This window comes from Panthera pardus, unplaced genomic scaffold (assembly GCF_024362965.1).
Source record: "Panthera pardus isolate Hobbes unplaced genomic scaffold, ASM2436296v1 HiC_scaffold_10, whole genome shotgun sequence".
NCBI classification, from domain to species: domain Eukaryota; kingdom Metazoa; phylum Chordata; class Mammalia; order Carnivora; family Felidae; genus Panthera; species Panthera pardus.
Genome location: NW_026526655.1, coordinates 3,350,055 through 3,367,675, shown reverse-complemented (window position 1 = coordinate 3,367,675; position 17,621 = coordinate 3,350,055). Strand labels below are relative to the sequence as shown.

Sequence of the window (17,621 nt, the reverse complement as noted above, 5' to 3'; positions counted from 1 at the left end):
TTACTTGGCCCCAATGTCCCTGGTGTCGAGGTTATGAAACCCTGCTCTCTATTCACGTTAGAGTTTCCTCGTAAAGTCTGATCCCACATTTGATACTGGATGTCTCCACGGAAGTGGGGTAAGAGGAGGGGGCTTCGATATAATCTGAGTAGCTAGCCTAGCATCAAAGCTCCTGGTCAGAAGCATTTCAAAAGGCCCCAGTGAGCTCAGAGAACCCCGCCCCCCATTATGCCAAGGCGGGTCCAAGCAGCCCCACAAGATGTCAGGTATAAAGGTGCCTGTAAATTGACCTCTTTGCTGGTACTCGGAGATGACGTGGTCAGGAGTGGCTATATGATCTCCGGTTATTCCAGAATTTCCACTCTTGTGCCAAACATGCCTCTCCGGACTGCTGTCCTTTGCTCCTCCTTAAACTTCCCTTGAATTTCATCTACAATACTCATTTTTCAAAGGTAAGACTTTCTGATTCTATGTTAAAGCCTTCTGTAAAGATACACAGTTCATATAGATTGACGATAAAGGAATCGCTCGTAATCTGGTACTTTTCTGGAGTCTCTAGGTGATGACTTATCTCTGAACTGTATTTCAGGGACTCGAGTGCAGAGGGGAGTAGCCTTATATCAGGGTAGGGGCTTGTGTTTTTAATGCCACGCGCAAGTGTGTGAGACGGTCTTCATTCTACGTTATTTACTCCTTTCTTTAGAAAGATGCCTTTAGGGATGCTGTTTAGGAATTTCTGTACCTTGGGGTGGAAGGTGGCTCTCACTTCTGCCGTTCTCGTCCGTCCTTAAGTCAGGTCTCCTTGAAGTCAAGCTGCTTATTTGTGGGAATGCTTGATTTTTAAACCTTTGAATCCATCTTGCCCGCCCTTAAGTTTCCCTGTTTGCTGTAGGTACTGCCTCAATTCAGATCATAAAGCCCTATGCTCTCCACACTTCTTTTCTGTGAATGACATTTGTCAATCACATCTGTAGCCTGATGGATTTCTGAAGGGTAAAGATGTGTTCCGTGGCTGTGATTATGATTGTGTTCTGCCTTTCTAGCACGGTAAACTCAGGGGCGGGAGCACTGAGGTCCAAGCCAAATAAATGAGTGAGAACCTAGAAAAAGCATTGCCTTCGCTTATGTAATCACCATATTCTATTCCCAAGTATATGGTGAGGCGTTTGGTTTATTTCTTATCGGTGAGGTATTCCATTAGCTAGTGAACACCATTCTCGAGAGTACAGTGTATTTTCCCACCTCCCTATTTATTCTGAGCAAAAGCCTTTCAAATTGACTATTCAGAGAGCATAGGTAGATATATTCTTTGCTTTGCTTTAGAGTTAACTTGGAGGGATTTTTCACAATGTGTCCCTATCTGGCTGAGAAATGCATAATAGAGTTTGGTTGTTTTGTTTTCAATATTCTTAGAAAATAACTGGTCGATTTTTGCCGTGTGTTGTGCTTACGAGAAGCACAACTGGTTTTCCTAAGAGGTACTTCATTGGAGGTGGACGTGGCCGTTTCCTTGGTTACAATAAATGGGAGATGCTTCTGCGACCTCCCGCGTCCCCGGTCTGGCCTCAGGATCACCAGTTCTGAGAGACGGAATGAAAAAATGGATACTTTTTTTTTTCCCCCTCCAGGATTGCTATGGACTTATTCCTGGACACTTTTGGATATGAACTTAATTCCAGAGTATAATAAATCAGATATTATGTTAAGCGTGGGTCCAACTTTACCCTGCGACAGCACCCCTGGGCTTTCTGGAGCTCGTGGAAGGGCTCTGTGCTTGGGAGTGGAAACAGCATCGCCCTGGCTGGGCCAGAGACAGCTCTGTGGCAGGCCCTCGATTTCTGTTCCTCCTCCCTCAGCCCCATGCTCCACAGTCCCTGTGCCAGGATCGTGCTCCCTGTTATCTGTCCTCTCCTGGCCACTTGGTTTCTCATCTCCATTCAGCTCAGAATCAGGGCCAAATCCCAAAGTCCAGACACCTGACCCTTTGGGCCAGAGTCTCTCGGGCCTGTCCCCACCCCCACACCCTTTCCCCCACTCTCCCTTGGCTCCCACCTTTCAGCCTCTCCCATCCTCACAAACCGAGAGGGACAAATGAACACGTGTCCCTACCGGAGCCCTCCCCCCCATCCCTCCTTCCTCCCAGGCTGCAAATCTGCCATTTGTCACACCTGCCCAAATCGCTAAAAATGTTTAATTGTAGAATTTGAACAACGGCATGCAGTGGCCAAGTTGTAAATTAAAGGCTTCGTCACCCCTTCTCCTCCCTCCGTCTGCCGTGTGTAACACGGCTGTTCACACCAGCCCACTGGGGCGGCTCATGAACGGGGCTGTCCGGAGACGCCTCTTTCTCTGTGTCTCTGACCTCCCCTCGTCCGTCTTGGCTTGTTGCTGGCACATCTCTCACCCCCTGCGTGTCGCAGCCCCACGATTCCTTCCCTCACCTCTTTCCTCTTCTGTGCCTGCGCTCACCTTCCTAGCCACCTTAAAAAGGTTCACGCTTGTGACGGTGCCGATGGGCCTGCTGGACACCTCCACCAGGCTTTCTGCCCCTTCAGTGCCGTCCGCCCAAAACCCAAACTCATCACCTTCCTTAGAAAATCCAAAGGGATTTATTAGATGAAAAGGAAGTGTGGTGAATCGCGGGGCACTAGGTGGTTATTAAAGGAAAAAAAAATTCCTAAAGACATTACATTTTTAAGAGAGAGTTTCTGTTCCCAGTTTCTACAAAAATAGAAAATACTGAGGATCTATGAGAGTTAATGACAACCTGCCAAAGTCCTCCATTTTCTCGGGAGAATCATCCACCCACCCGCCCATCATTTCTGAAGTGCCCACCGTGTTCCAAGGTGAGGACACCCTCCCATTCTGGAAGGGCCCACTCCCGGGGGAGGAGAGGCTAAGTACCAAGTCATAGGCAGCTGAGAGAAGGAAGCATGTGGTTGTATCACATCCCAGCACAGGTGAGTGCTCCCTAAGCAAGAGCCGTTTCTATGCTAGAAACGAGCTCACTCTTCTTTTCAGATCCCCCGGCCCCGCATGCTTGTGTCCACTGGAGGCAGACAGCATTCTGGCCCACAAGCTGTGTTCGCTGCCCCGTGGGGTGCAGCTTTCTCTGCAGATGGCAAGCGGGGTCTGGCCCTCCACCAGATGAAGTGCTTTGTAAACTGGACGGTGCCGTGCAAGTCTGGGTAATCGTTTCACGAACCGGCTTTTTAACGTGAAGTGTTCTTTGATATTCGTCAAAAGGGTCCATACGAAATCATAACAAAAATGCAAGCTCATTGCTTGTAGAAGGATTTAGAGCCGTTCATTTTGTAGCAATTCGTGTTCACGAAAAGCAGTAGTTAACGGCTGATCGTGACTGATTTAGAAAAATGGTTTCGTGTCAGTCATCTGACTCAAGGGGAAGCCGAGAGCACCCCCCGCCCCCACCGTCTGCCCTCTGCTTCGTGCTAGGATCCCAGGAAGGGTTTGTCTCTGTGGTTCCGACACTTAGAACCAAACCGCAGCTGGAGGCAAAGCGCGTGAACCTATCAACAGACCCAACACCATGGAGATGAGTAAACTAAGTTTGGGTGTGGCCATGTTGGTTAAATGTCCTGGCATTTGCCGGTCAGCTCTGCTTCTGCTGTTCCAAGAACCAAGTGAGACTGATCAGTTTACCTTTGGCTCATTTCCCAGGGGTCCCTTAAGAAGTTAAGTCCCCGACTATAATCTTACTGTACATCGGAGAACTGCTTTTTAGATATTGGACATTCAACTTTTGTTGAGGGGGCACAGAGGATCACAAGCAGGGCGACTTCTAGGAATGCCCGAGAAAGTCCAGAGCGTTCAGGAATCCTCACTACAGAGCTCCCAGTGACTGCACGTTTGCTGGTCCCTAACTGCCTGGCAGCCAGGAAGGGGCCAGAAATCCAGGGTCCACCTGTTAGAAGCGGCACCTTGGCCAAAAAACTGTGGAACTGGGGGGAATTGAACCTGCGTCCCTAACCTCACAGCTGCTGATATAAGGACCCTGGGGCAGCACTGGCCCAGTCCAGATGGACGGCCGCCCTGTTCTGAGCACATTCCCCCCCTCCCCGTCATGCCGCTCAGCCCGTGCAAAGACGCCCCGGGTTTCTCCCGCTAACCTTCCTGAGGATGGAAACCTGGGGCTTCTTGTCCGCTTTCTTCTCACCTGACATTCAGGTGGTTTTAGTTTTGTCTTCTTCAAGGGAAAGGGTGTTGATTACTCTGCCAAGCTGCCTTTCGAGCCCTGAGCACGGGGGCGAAATGTGTATTTGGAGGGAGACATTCGACAGAATGTCACTTTTGACAGCTGTACCTGTGTCTTCCATGTTTTCCTGCACTCGCCGAAAACAAGCTTGTAGGCTCCTCGTTAAGTCCTCACAAGTGGCCTTGCGAAGAATTAAAAAAAAAAAAAAAAAAAAACCTGCCTGGAAAGGGGGCTTCAATGAAGGACCTTTTCATTAGAGACCTATTTATAATCAAAATCAACGGAAGGCAACGCAACCCCTTACACTTTATTCTTGGGCCCCGGGGTCTGCACAATAATATCAAGAAGCATGGATTCAGGGCTCCACTTACAATTTAGGCTCTGACATTCGCCCCGTGGCTGGGAATGGTTCTGGGACTTGGCCGTCTCATAGGACTCCTGGACTGAGACACGCTCAGAAGGGAGCAGTCTCCTATCTGGAAGGATGTCGGGTTAGCAGTTTGCTCTGATGTGCTCCCACTTAGTGGATTAAGAAATCTCTTGTGCACAGACTGTTCTTATTTTACTGCTGGTATTGTTAGTTTATCCCTAGGACTAAAAGTAGCCAGCTTCTTCCTCCCTGACGGTGTCCTGCCACCCAGGGCTTCTGCAGCTGGCCCCTCTTGTAGCTTCTCTGGTCATCCCCGTTCTCAGCCATTTTAACTCAGTGTTTTTTGTTTTTTTAAATGTTTATTTAGTTTTGAGAGAGAGCAGAAGCAGGCTCCAGGCTCTGAGCTGTCCTCACAGAGCCTGACGCAGGGCTCAAACTCACGAACCATGAGATCATGACCTGAGCCGAAGTCGGACGCTCAACTGACTGAGCCACCCAGGCGCCCCTATGATTGAAACTTTTGATGTCATTAATTGTTACCTGAAATTATGTTATTGTTGGTCTTCTTGCCAGTTTTTTTATTTCAAATTTTTTGTAATGTTTATTTGTTTTCGAGAGAAAGAGAGAGAGAGAGAGAGAGAGAGAGAGGGAGAGAATCTTAAGCAGTCTCCATGCTTAGCGCAGAGACTGACTAGGGGCTCGATCCTATGACCCCTGGATCATGACCTGAGCAGAAATCAAGAGCCAGACACTCAACCAACTGAGCCACCCAGGCGCCCCTCATTGTTGCCCTGCTTCCTTCCTAATGTAGAGGAGGACAGGAAGTCCTGGACACCTTTGGTGGGGACTCTGGGGACCATGGGAAGAGAGGGGCTGACCAGCAGCATTGGTTTACCTTTCCATCAGGCCAGCAGGGCTGCTCAAAGGGGTCTGTGCGTTGGTACCCTCGGTCCTCCCCTCTATAGCGGGCACTGTCATTATCATTGGCATGTTTCAAATGAATCTCCAGGCACAGCGCTGAGTAACTTGCTCTCGAGCCGCAATACGTGACAGAGCCAGGAATGGGACCAGGGAGTTTAATTCCATAGCCCACTTAACCCCTTCCCTGCTCGGTTTCACGGAGCTGATACTCTGATTGGATGGTGGCTGGAGGTTGGGGAGAATGCAGACATCTGGCATTGCCCCGTCACAGTGCCCTGCTCTGGGAGATGTGGTCATCGAGTTTAGGATGGCAAGTAGCTCTAGAATTTGCCTCCCCAGGTTGGAATATTCAAGCTGACGTCTATCATTCTCACCTGTGAAGTTGCTGCTGCTACCAAAATTATAATTGCTTTCCATGATAAATTCTGTTAAGTTCCACACTTGTTTATGTAGGACAGTTTATTTTCTCCAATGAATGTAACTTTCAAGGATCAAGAATTGTACCACAGTAACATTTCAAAAGAGGTACAGAATGACAAGAAAACAGGCATTAAAAGGTAGGCGTTTCACTCTTTGAAAGGTCTTTTGGCAAACCTAAAGATCATCCATCAAGGCTTGGCGCGGAGTTCGCCTTCATCAAAGTTGAAGCCTGGTGAATTTCTCCCACATTGGTCAGTCCAAGCGTCTGCTCGGCCTCTCTTTCTGTCGCCCCTCCTCTCTCCCAGGTCAGGTCCTCTAGTCCATCAGTACCCCCTGTGCCCGCCCACCCTCCGGGTTAACCCCTCCCTTTAGGAGCCCACTCCTCTGAAGCCTGGTGCTCCGGGGCGTCCGTCCACCGTGGGAAGGTCAGTGCGCACAGGCCACGCGCTAACATCTGGCGAGAACTGTGGCTCGGCGGGCAGAGTGGGAAATTGGGCTGCTGTAACATCGAAATGTGAATCTGTGGTCTCGCAAGACTTTCTGGAGCGCCTTTGCAGAGAATTAGGCCAAGCGATTCTATTGAAAACTCCCGTTTTGAGGCGGGGAGGTGGTCTTTCCGAGAAGGACCTTCTGGGCAGGAGGGGGGCCCGAGCAGCCTCGACCCAGGAGAGGAGGAGGGGCGCAGCCAGGTTCCAGGCACCCCAGGCCCAGGGCCTGGCCAGGGCAGGGAAACATTCCGGTGAAAACCTGCGCCGCGTCCTTCCCGTCGCTCCCGCCCCAGCCTGGCGAGGTCTGCTCTGCCCCGAGGACTTTTTAAGGAACGAGCAGCGCGCATCCCGGCGCGGGGACGACCCCGCTCCGCTCGGCCCCTGCCTCGCACCGCCCTCCCGGCCGGACCCCCGGCCTGTGCAGGCAGACCCCGGCTCCGCACCGAACCGCTGGCACCCGCCCTCTTTGCTGCGCGGCCGACGCAGTTTTGTGGCTCCGGCAGCCGGCCCCTTGTCGGGGCGACGCGTTAACGGGGTACCCCCGCCAGCAGGTGCTACCGCGCTCGGGCCGAGGTGGTCGCGAACTCAGAAGCTCAGTTTGGCGCGAGTCAGGAGGGCGTCGCGGGGCGGGAACCGCGGGAAGCGGGGGCGGGGCCAAGGCGGCAGTCCGCCCCGCCCCCCGCTCGAGCCCCGCCCCGGAGGGCCCCGCCCCGCGCTGGCTCCTCCCCAGAGGGCCCCTCCCCCGCTCAGACCCGCACGGGCCCCTCCCCAAGCAGACCCCTGTCCCGCGAGCTCTCCACCCGCAAGCCCCCTGTTTCCCCGGCCCCTGAACCTCTCAACTCGCGCTCCCCCGACTCTGGGCGGACAGCCGGGGCGGGGTTGTGGGCGGGCCGGCTGGGCTCTTTTTTTTTTTTCCCCTCCCCTCCACCTCCGCCTTTCCGGTGTCGAGCGGAGGGGGTTGGGTGGTGATTGATAACCGCGCAGCTGGGGCGCGGGGCGAGTAGGACGGACGCACAGGGTGGACGGGGGTGGCGGGGGCGCACGCGGGTGGGGGGCGGGGGTGGAAGGACCCTCGGGGGCGGGGCGCGCGCGGGAGGCAGGGCGGTGGGGGGGACCCTCCGGGGCGGGACGCAGGGGGCCGGCCCCGGCTCCACCGCCCCCGGGTGCCCCCGCCCCCGACCCGCCCGGCCCCGGCCACCTGCGCCCCGCCCCGGCCGCGCCCGAGCCCGGGAAAGGCGGAGGCGCGCCTCTGCTTAGGGAAGGGCGAGTTCCCGTTGCGACGCGCCGTGTGTGTCCGGGGACAGTCGTCCGCTGCCCTGGGCATCGCGGATCCCAGGACGTTCGCGAGGGCCTTTCCCGGTTGTGCGAGACGGCACCCCTCTGGCCGGCAGGATGACCAACCCTGCGGCCACGCAGAACAAGGAAATAGACTGTCTGAGCCCAGAAGCCCAGAGACTGGTAAGACGAAAACACTGTCGAAACTTTCGGTTTGCCCCTGGCTGCCCCGGGCAGGGCGCGCCGCCGACCTCTGGGCCCGGGGAGCTGTGGGGTGGGGAGGTGCGGGCCGGAGCGGGCTCTGCTGTCGGGGCTGCGCTCCGGCCCCGAGGGCGCGGCCCCTCCTCGCGCGCCGGGAAGCACGTTTTACCGGCCGGAGCCGCCCCTCACCGGGACCAGGAGGAACGCGGGCGCTCCGCTCTGCCCGTAGCGGTGGCCTTTCGACGCGCTCCGCCCAGCCCGCGCCGGCGGTGGACCCAGCGGAGGTCTCAGAGCTGCGCGTGGTCGGGAGTTTCCCATCTCAGCTGCTAGTTTGGTGTTTGACAAAATCCAGCACCTGGGAACTGGTGCCCCCACCCAGAGGCTGGCACCTCCAGAGGCTGGGGTAGTTTGGGGTAGTATTTATCCTGCTCTGGATCTTAGGTGAGCCCATTCCTCCAAACACCTCCAAGGACCCCTGTCACCTGATCTACTTTGGCTGGTCTCCTGGGGTGTCCAGGTCTGGACAGGCCCCTCCCTCCACAGGATTTTGCAATTACTCAGCTCAGTACCCAGTATTGGGATCCCGTATGTGGGACTGGTTGACATTGAAGTTGGACAAGGGGGGAGGGTGGCAAAGGTTTGTAATTGCCGGTTTTCATGAAGCTTGTGGTTGACTTCGAATGGGAACATAGGGAGGCAGAGGGGTGCACTTTGGAAAAGAACCATGGTGTCAATGCTACAGACAGGGACCCTAGATTTCCACTTTACTGGGCTTTTGTGGAAGCCTTGATAAAAGTGTGAGCCCAACACAATCACTCCTTCATCAGGCAGGAGTTAATCATCTACTGGGAGTTTGTGGAGGGTCCAAGATAAGACCGCCCACGCCTTGGAGAGCTTACTGGTAAGCCGGGGAGAGGCGTAGAAATAAATAGACTGTGATGAAGAACACTTGAAAGTTACCTTCCTTGGTGAGTACGCTCAGGTGGATATTTTTAAGGTCTGGTTTAGCGCGTTCCTATGGCCTCATTTTATTTTTTTTATTTTTTTTAAAATTTTTTTTCAACGTTTTTAATTTATTTTTGGGACAGAGAGAGAGACAGAGCATGAACGGGGGAGGGGCAGAGAGAGAGGGAAACACAGAATCGGAAACAGGCTCCAGGCTCCGAGCCATCAGCCCAGAGCCTGACGCGGGGCTCGAACTCACGGACCGCGAGATCGTGACTTGGCTGAAGTCGGACGCTTAACCGACTGCGCCACCCAGGCGCCCCCCTATGGCCTCATTTTAAACCTCCATGAGCCAGATGTTGAAGCTGGTTCCTCCTACCCCTTAACCTGGCTGGTTTCCAGGGGCCTGGGAGCCTGCAGAGGGATTCTGGTTCACCATCAGGGAAGCTAGAAGGAAGGACGGGAAGGCTGCTGGGAGATGCTGGTGATTCGCGGAGGGGTCTGGGCAAACCATAGATGGCAGGCGCAGAGTGATGTTAACCTTGGGCAAGAATCGAGCTCAGAGGGACGACGTGCTGGGCAGGGAGCCCTCGAAGGAGAAAAGAATAAACATGGAGAATCAGGATGTGAGGACGGGAGGCACAGGCCATCAGAGAAATGAGGAGAAAGAACCAGTGAGTCCTGGCCCTGGCTGTCGACTCCCGTTCACCCTCACCCCGTGGACTGGATCTGGTTGAGACACACACTGCTTAGAGGTGCTGTGGGACTAGGTGCCCGGGGGGTCTGGAGTGGGCTTTGATTGAGGCGCTCCATTGTTCCCCCAGCGCCTGGACCCAATACGCTCTGAAAACTGGAAGTTGTTGCCTTTTTTTGGTAAGGTTTATGGCAGAATTCATTTGGCCGGGAGACCTTCCCTGGCTGATGGGAGGCTGTTTTCTATCTTTCTCCCTCTCCTTGTGAATATTCACACAGTTCTCTGCAGCCTGTGAATGGCCTTGATTGAGGGCTGTCGCTCCGGGTGGCCACAGACCATACGGTGTTTACGACTTACTACCCTCCTGAAATCCCTAAACGTTGAATTCTGGTCCCAGGAGTTTCCAACAAGAAATTGTAAACTTATAGGAGTTGTTTGGGTGTTTTTGTTTTTGTTTTTTTTAGTAAATAGTAGCACGAAGTATCTTAGAGTGGGGCTTGGGGAACAGAAATAAAACTCCATGTTTGTTTTATGAGGTTAATGGTCTGATTAAAAGGAAGTTGAACAGTTGGGGGCTCTTTACATAAGTCAGCCCTGGCCCCAGAGCTCCGGGAGAGGCCAGCGTAGAAACCATACATTTCTTGAACTTTTGTAACTTCCTCCTGTTTCCGATGGGTTGTGTTATCTCTGGTCCCTTTCCACATACTGATTAGCACCAAGCCCTTACAGACCGACCAGCAGTCCTGTCCCGAGAAGGTGGACACAGCCTCCCAAGCCCTGTCTCATCATCACAGATACCTTTGCAAAGGTCCCCCAGGTCTGGGCGAGTGCAAGCATTGACCAGAGTCCGTGCAAAGGCTGTAGGCCCCGCTGTTGCTCAGTCTGAGATTTTGAGCCCTGGAATCATGGTTTGTTTTACATGGGTCATTTTCCCAAGCAGTTAAGGTATAAAAATAGTTACGTAAGAGCTTTTCCCATAGGATTAAGAGTGGTCCGCTAGGGCAAAGATAGAGACAAAAGTCCCTTTTGCTTTAAGAGTTAGTTTCTGTTCAGCCGAAGCTAACACGACATAGCGGAAGCCTCCTTAGCAACTTTTTTTTTTTTTTTTTTAACTAGAAAACCCTTGAGTCTAAACTGCCACTTACACCGAGCACAGGAAATCCAGTTACAAAACAGGTCTCAGGCCAAGTTAGTCGGAGTATTACCTGATTAGAGGTCCTTATCTGGTTTCTACAGAATTGTGAGGCCGAATGTTGGTGTAACATGTTTGTGCCTCAAAAGGCAATGTTCGAGAGGAATTTGTTATCCCTGAAAAATCAGGAGACGTGACTCAGCACAGGCATTGTTTATGACTGGTTACTCAGTGTTTCCAAGTATCTGTTCATATTTAAGAGTATTAATCTTGGAGCCTTGGAGGCCGTAAGGTCCAAATTACTAACCTGTTGTCGAAATAAGCCTATCGCATCCCCCCACTATAGGTTGGACCCGGAGGGTGGGGAGCAGAGGAGTTTGTACTCTGGGACACCAAAATTTTAGTGTTTTTTTTCTTTTTTTCTTTTAATAAAGAAGCTCGTTTCCATGGAATGGATTTACTAAATTTTCATTACTCCCACTTTCTAGATAAAATTACATACGTTAGTTTCTTTCTTCCACATGTACATCCATGATGTAATAATTCAAAATTGCCATGCATTTGATCGCAGACCACTACTGAAAACTCCCCTTTCCCTGGCCACATTCCAAAATAAATAAACAACAAAAACCAACAACAACACGAATGTGTCTTCTGAGACTCCTCCATTCATTCGGGCAAGAGCCAGAGTTCAAGGGGTTTTTTGTTTTCTCCTCGGACAGTAACTGGACAGTGTTAAAGTCATGTAAGTGGTTTTTCCTTGAGTCTGAAGTACAACTACTTTGTAGTGGGGAAGTCATTTAGCCTCACTCGAACAAGGACTTTTTAACCAGAATGTTTCACTTGTATGCTTGCGTGATAGGGCTTGTCAAAGCAATGTCATTTCTGGTCCTCATGTCTTTTTCTGTTATCTGGCAAGTAGGTGTGCAATCTTCCAGGGGGAAGAGAAATAGAGTGGCCTTTTGGTGCGGGCTGGGACCCTCTCCTCCCTCCCCTGAAACTTCCCCCCTGCACGTTCTCCTGGTGGGCGCCTGACCTCACTTGTCTTCTCCCGGTGCTTTAAAATTTTTTTTTTTGATGTTTATTTTTGAGAGAGACAGGGACAGAATGCGAGTGGGGGAAGGGCAGAGAGCGAGGGAGACACAGAATCCAAAGCAGGCTCCAGGCTCCGAGCTGTCAGCACAGAGCCCGACGCGGGGCTTGAACTTGGGAACAGGGAGATCATGACCTGAGCCGAAGTCGGACGCTCAACCGACTGAGCCACCCAGGCGCCCCTCTCCCGGTGCTCTTAAAGCTGAGTTGTGTTCGCAGCTGGTTGTGTGCTGCTGTGGGAGGTGCTGTGTAAGTAAGTATCAGCAGGCAGCACTTCCTGAGCCCTGCAGTGGCCGCCTTGCTAAGTGTTTTCTGCAGACGTCTTCCCTAGCCCTTGCCGGAACCTTGTCCGGTTGCCTCCACGTACAGATGAAAGGGAAACTGAGGCTCAGAGAGGTCAGGGGACTTTCCCAAGTGCACACAGCCGGCAGGCAGTAGGGCTGGCTCAGACCCAGCCTGCTGGCTCAGAGCTGGTGCTGAGAACCATTGCCACTGTATACAGTTTGCAGAGGCGCTGACCGGCCGCTGCTCGGCTGCTCTTGGCGGCCTCTGGGCTGAAGGACGTCTTTTTACAAAGGCAACCTCTTAGGACACATGCCCTTGCTCCCGAATGCATGGTGAGACGTCCTCGTTGTATCCAACGTTTCGTTGCCCTTCCTGGTAGTTTTCAGACAGAAGAACTTTCAATGGGCTTTTTTTTTCTAAATAAGGAAAAGACCAGTAGAAACGAAAGAGCTGCAGAAATTTCGATTTTTCTGTTTTCATCCTGCACTAACTTTGTAACTGTTACGGGTGTCAGCATCCTCCAGAAGCCTCCTTCCTGGGTGCTGTGTGCTTGCGCCCCACCCCACCCAGACAGACAGGCTCCCTGAGAATTGAAGTGATGTGGGAACGGTGGTAAATAGCCCTACGCTGCCTGATGTAGGAGCCCTGGTGCTTCTGGTTGTCCTGCCTTCTTTTGAGAAGGAACAGTTCCAGTGTTTGGTTTTTAATGTTTATTTATTTTTGAGAGAGAGGGACAGAGCACGAGCGGGGGAGGGACAGAGAGAGAGGGAGACACAGGATCCGAAGCTGGCTCCAGGCTCCGAGCTGTCAGCGCAGGGCCTGATGGGGGGCTCGAACCCATGAGATCATGACCTGAGCCCAAGTCAGACGCTCAGCCAACTGAGCCACCCGGGCGCCCCCAATTTCAGTGTTTTGTGACACCTTAAAGACACGGGGTTTGCAGAGAAATCCGTGAGCAGAACAGGTGAAGGTGAAGGGAGTGGAGCCCTGGTGCACTGGCTGCAATGGGACGGCCACCAGGATGCTGTCACCTGCCAGTCCGACACTGTTATTTGTGGCCACACTGTATTTGTTATTTCTTTATTCCTTTGTAATTCCGGCATGATGAGGCTGTTGAAGGAAATAAATGTGAACATTCTCTCATCTCAGAAGAAAATACAGGAGGTGTTGGCAGCAAGAGGGGAAATGTATCTGCACGGAGGGTACCGTGCAACATCCTTCGTCATCGGCATCCGTATGAGTAGTTGCTGAACTCAAGAGGATGATGTGGAGTTTGAGTAAATGTTACTCAAGTCACTGCTATCGATAAAGTAACATGGAGAATTTTGTTCCTGAATAATACCGGTTTGTTATTTTGGGCATGTGGGGTGCTTTTAAGAAGTTTATTACCCAGAAAAACAAAGTCGGGAGATTTCTGGTAGCAAAACGGGGAGAGAGAAGTGACTGTCTCACAGTAGAAACAAATCACCCCTGGTGGAGAGAGAGACACGGTTCTAGAGATGGAGGAAGCTCCCAGAGATCACATAGTCTGATTCCTCCCACTCCCTGTGATGAGGGCTACTGTTCAAAAGTGATGTCCTTTCCAGAAACCACACTCGTAACTCTAGAGCACAAACAGGTGGGTGGGGGAAAGAGGTGATGGGGATTAGGAGGGCACTTGTGATGCACACTTGTGATGTATGGAAGTGTTGACTCACTGTACCCCTGAAACTGGAATTACACTACATGTTAATTACCCTGGAAGTAGGATAAGATAACGTAAATAAAGAAATCTTGCATGATTAATACCAAAAAAGAAAAAAAAAAGGCAACATACTTTGTCAGAGCCCATATACCTAGGAGACAGTCGAGCCAGTGGGGGATTCCGGCTGGAGCTGGGTGTCTCCGCCTGCAAAAATCCAGAGCCCTGCTGAGGAGCCCGTGCCCGGCCTGCGGAGAGGTGGCACCGAAGTCCTGGGCTTTTCCACCTGGTCCCCCGGTCCGGGCTCCTGGAGGCCCAGGGCCCAGCCACCTCAGCCTTGCAAGGTAAAGGCTTCTCTGAAGGCTGATGTTTTATCGTAAAATTCCATGATCATTTTACAGTCTACTCCAGAACCCATCGGAGTTGGTGTTTTAGATTACCAGTTAAATGTCAGTCTTTAACTTTCTGTCCTCCAAACCTTCAAGGAAAAATTGACAAAGTGTGTTTTGTTTAGTTTATGGCTCATGCAGCGGCCCCCGGACCCGTGCCCTTAACCTGTACCGGGGCTGTTTGGACAGTGTGGCCGTGCAGTAGAGAGGTTCAGCTCCCCCGCTCCACTCTGCATTTTATCAAAAACTGCGGTCCTCAACCCTGTCAGACCCAGTGCCCCCTTTTTATAGCAAGTTTTTCACATCCTCACTGCTCACCTGAAATGAAGTCCATAGGTAGTAAGATCTGGTACAGATCATCTCAAGTCAACATGTTTTAACCGTAGCGTTGAAATGAAAGCAAACGAAGGTAAATTGCGATAACAGAACGTGGATGTCGATATAGAAACGCTCTGGCCCTGGTGTCCCAGAAGAAGGACGGAGCGGTCACACGTGTGCAGACCTGTGCCCAGCACCATAGCTGCGGGCAGACTGACAGGTGTGCTCCGTCCCAGGTGCCGCACGTTGCTCTTGGTGGCTCGACGTTCCAGAATGGGCACCAGCTCTCCGAGAGGTCTGAACAAAGCCAAGTGTAGCCTTCCCTCAGTTTTCATGCTGATCACATTCCTGGGATTTGCAGCGTAGGTTGAAACTGCACAAAACATACTTTGATTTTATGTGTCAGTTGGAATCCATTTGTAGATCCGAAACGGATAGAGTCGTTTTTTTCTGTCTGCCTGGACAGTCCGTGGGAAGGTTCTTCAAGGTGCAGTCCTGCCTGAGTGTGGGATGGTTCGCCTGCCATGGCCTGCCCCCTCCCCACTTTTTTTTGAGAGAGAAGAAGAGCACGTGTGTGTGTGTATGTGTGTGTGTGTGTGCACACACTTGCGTGGGGGAGGGGCAGAAGGAGTGAGAGAATCCCAAGCAGGCTCCACACTCACGTGGGGCTCGCCACGACCCTGGGATCATGACCCGAGCCGAAATCAAGAGGCGGTCGCTCAACCGACTGAGCCACCCAGGTGCCACCACCCTGCCCCTTAAATGCCATCAGTGCCTGCCTCCACTCACTGTGACCTCCCAGCAACACGCCCCAAGTTCCCAAAATGCCCTCTGCAGGGTTGGCACCGGCCCCACTGATAACTGCCGTGCCAAAGCATCTTCCCCTCCATGGTGATTGTAGTTACAGACATGTCCCTAAACGTAGGTCTCCTCTTTGGGGAAAAACATACAGTAATTGTATAAGCAAGGGTTTGGGGAAGATGAGCATTTTTTTTTTTTTTTTTGACATGCACATGACGGCTGAGGGACCCGGGGTGGTGGGTGCCTGGCACAGAGGCGACCTGAGCCTCAGTTGTGAGCTGCTGGCTGAGCACGATCCCCTCCCTGTTGGCACCCCTGCGGGAGAGCATGTCCCTAATCCCACCTGCTTGCTTTGAATAGCGACCCACCTTTAGAACCTACTGCACGTGAGGGGTTGGGAAAACAGAAGTTTCTGGCTGTTGCCACTTCCTGGAACAAAGGCCACTCTGGAGAGGGATTCTGCACAGCTGTCCAGTCTCAACGGGAAATGTGCGTGACGTTAGAAGGTGCTTCCACGCGGGTCTGTGTACGTGGCCTCCAGCTTCTCAGGGGTTTCAGGCCTGTCCCATCAGGAGCTGCGTTCCTCTGTCCTGGGGAAGAATCACATGGACAGAAGCGCTCTGCTGCTTTCTTTCTTTCTTTTTTTATTTTTTTTACTTTTTAAAATGTTTTTATTTTTGGGGGTGGGGGGTTGGAGGGACAGAGAGAGAGGGAGACACAGAATCCAAAGCAGGCTCCAGGCTCCGAGCTGTCAGCACAGAGCCCGACGTGGGGCTCGAACTCACAGACCGCGAGATCATGACCTGAGCAGGACTCGGATGCTTAACTGACTGAGCCACCCAGGCGCCCCTATTGAACTTTAAATACATCCTTAAACTTTCCCCGAGAGCTTATGAGCTATAGTTACATTATGTGGCCTGGAGAAAAAGTCTGGTTTTCAGTTGTGCTGGATTCTAAAGCCTGACGGCCAAAGCGAATGTGTATAATCAATGCTAAAGCTTCCTCCTAACTTTGGGACGCTGTTCAGCCGACAGACCGATTGCTTGTGTTTCTGCACAGCCCGTGCGGCTCATTTCCACTTTACGTCTGAGGAGACTAAGGAGGCGGCAGTCGCTGGGGTCCCCAAGGCGTGGGCCCTCTCCGTTGACCCTGGCAGTGTTCTAGCTGTGTGGCGAGTCCCCTCCCACACACCTGTTCTCGGATGGCTGCACCCAGCGTCACAGAGCACGCAGTCACCTCGCACGTCAGCAGCGTGCACGAGGGTGCCCTGGGCTCTGCACTGAGGCCGTGGCGGCCGGCTTCCGGCACCTTCACCCTGGTGCCTGTCCAGGCCCTAGGGCTTTCCTTGCATAGCTGGAGGAAGTGAAGGAAGCGTGTCTCAGTCCCCTTTTCAAGGTGGCCCCAGAGTTGCGGCTCATGAACCCCTTCCCGCTCCCAGGTAGGGTTCTAGAAGCCCTGGGAGGGCCCGTAGAGTCTAAGAGCGGAATAAGAACATTTCCCGTGACTGCAGGATGAGACAGCTTGGGAGACCGAATTCCACGCTGTGCTTGAATCCCAGGAAAGCCTGGAAGCTCGGGACACGTACACACAGAGCCGGGCTTCCCTGTAGCAGCTCAAGGCTCTGCAAGGGACGCAGTCTCCCTCCTCCCCCGCCAGCTCCTGCTCTCAGCCCTTCTGTTCTAGCGGGTACTCCTCATGTCCCCGTACCTCGAGGGTCATCATGCGGGGTCCTCCGGGTGCTTAAATGGGGAGGAGCCACGAGAGCCTTAGAGCCCCCAGATGCCACCGGAATTGGGGTGCAAGGTGTTGGGGGACGGGGTGTGGCAGCATCTCTGCCCCCACCCCCAGCCTCGCTGCAGGAAGGTGAGGTTGGCCAGAGCGCAGGGCATTTGGGAGCCTCTCTGCCGAGGCCTGCCTCCTCCTTCCTCGTCCTCCTCACATCCCCGCACAGGACTTCTCTTTAGAGTTGTCCTCAGCCTCAGACCGCAGCTGAGCGGGGCTGTCCCTGAGCTCCCGCCGCACCTTGGGATGACGCATCCGTCACGGCCTGGACCGTCTGATGCCCCGAGCAGGAGGCCTGTCGCGGTGTCAGCCCAGAACCCCAGCCAGGGTGCATCTGGCTCTTCCCCCGCCGCCCTCTGTGTCCTGCTCAGTGGACTCTGCTTCTGCTCTGTGGCCCGCTGTGGGACCGGAGCCCGTCGGGGCTGTCGCCGTGGCGTAGTGACCCCACCCTACAGGATCCTGCTTTCCCCCCGGACCGTTCACCTGCTCCCCAGCCTGGCCAGGCCCATGCTGCGGGGACAGGGCTAGTGGGGGAGAAGCGTCCCCCCCGCCACCCATGCGCCCCTGCGGCCAGCCCCGGGCTGGGGGCCTCTGTGGCTGTGGGGACCCCA

The 17,621-nt window shown here is 53.2% G+C and overlaps 1 protein-coding gene across 49 annotated transcripts in view; it reads left to right on the top strand.

Moving 5' to 3' along the window:
* LRRFIP1 (LRR binding FLII interacting protein 1) overlaps positions 1–17,621 on the top strand; it is a 139,689-nt gene that overhangs the window by 48,254 nt on the left and 73,814 nt on the right. For 3 of the 49 annotated variants that reach the window (XM_019445416.2, XM_019445407.2, XM_019445401.2), the window contains exon 1: positions 7,531–7,873. The exons of 42 other annotated variants lie outside the window; for them this stretch is intronic. In XM_019445416.2, the coding sequence (XP_019300961.2) occupies positions 7,808–7,873 (66 nt within the window). In that variant the 5' untranslated portion in view covers positions 7,531–7,807. Of the gene's footprint in view, positions 1–7,530; positions 7,874–17,621 lie in introns of those variants that run through there. 4 more of the 49 variants (XM_019445427.2, XM_019445423.2, XM_019445443.2 and 1 more) reach the window with 3 other exon arrangements.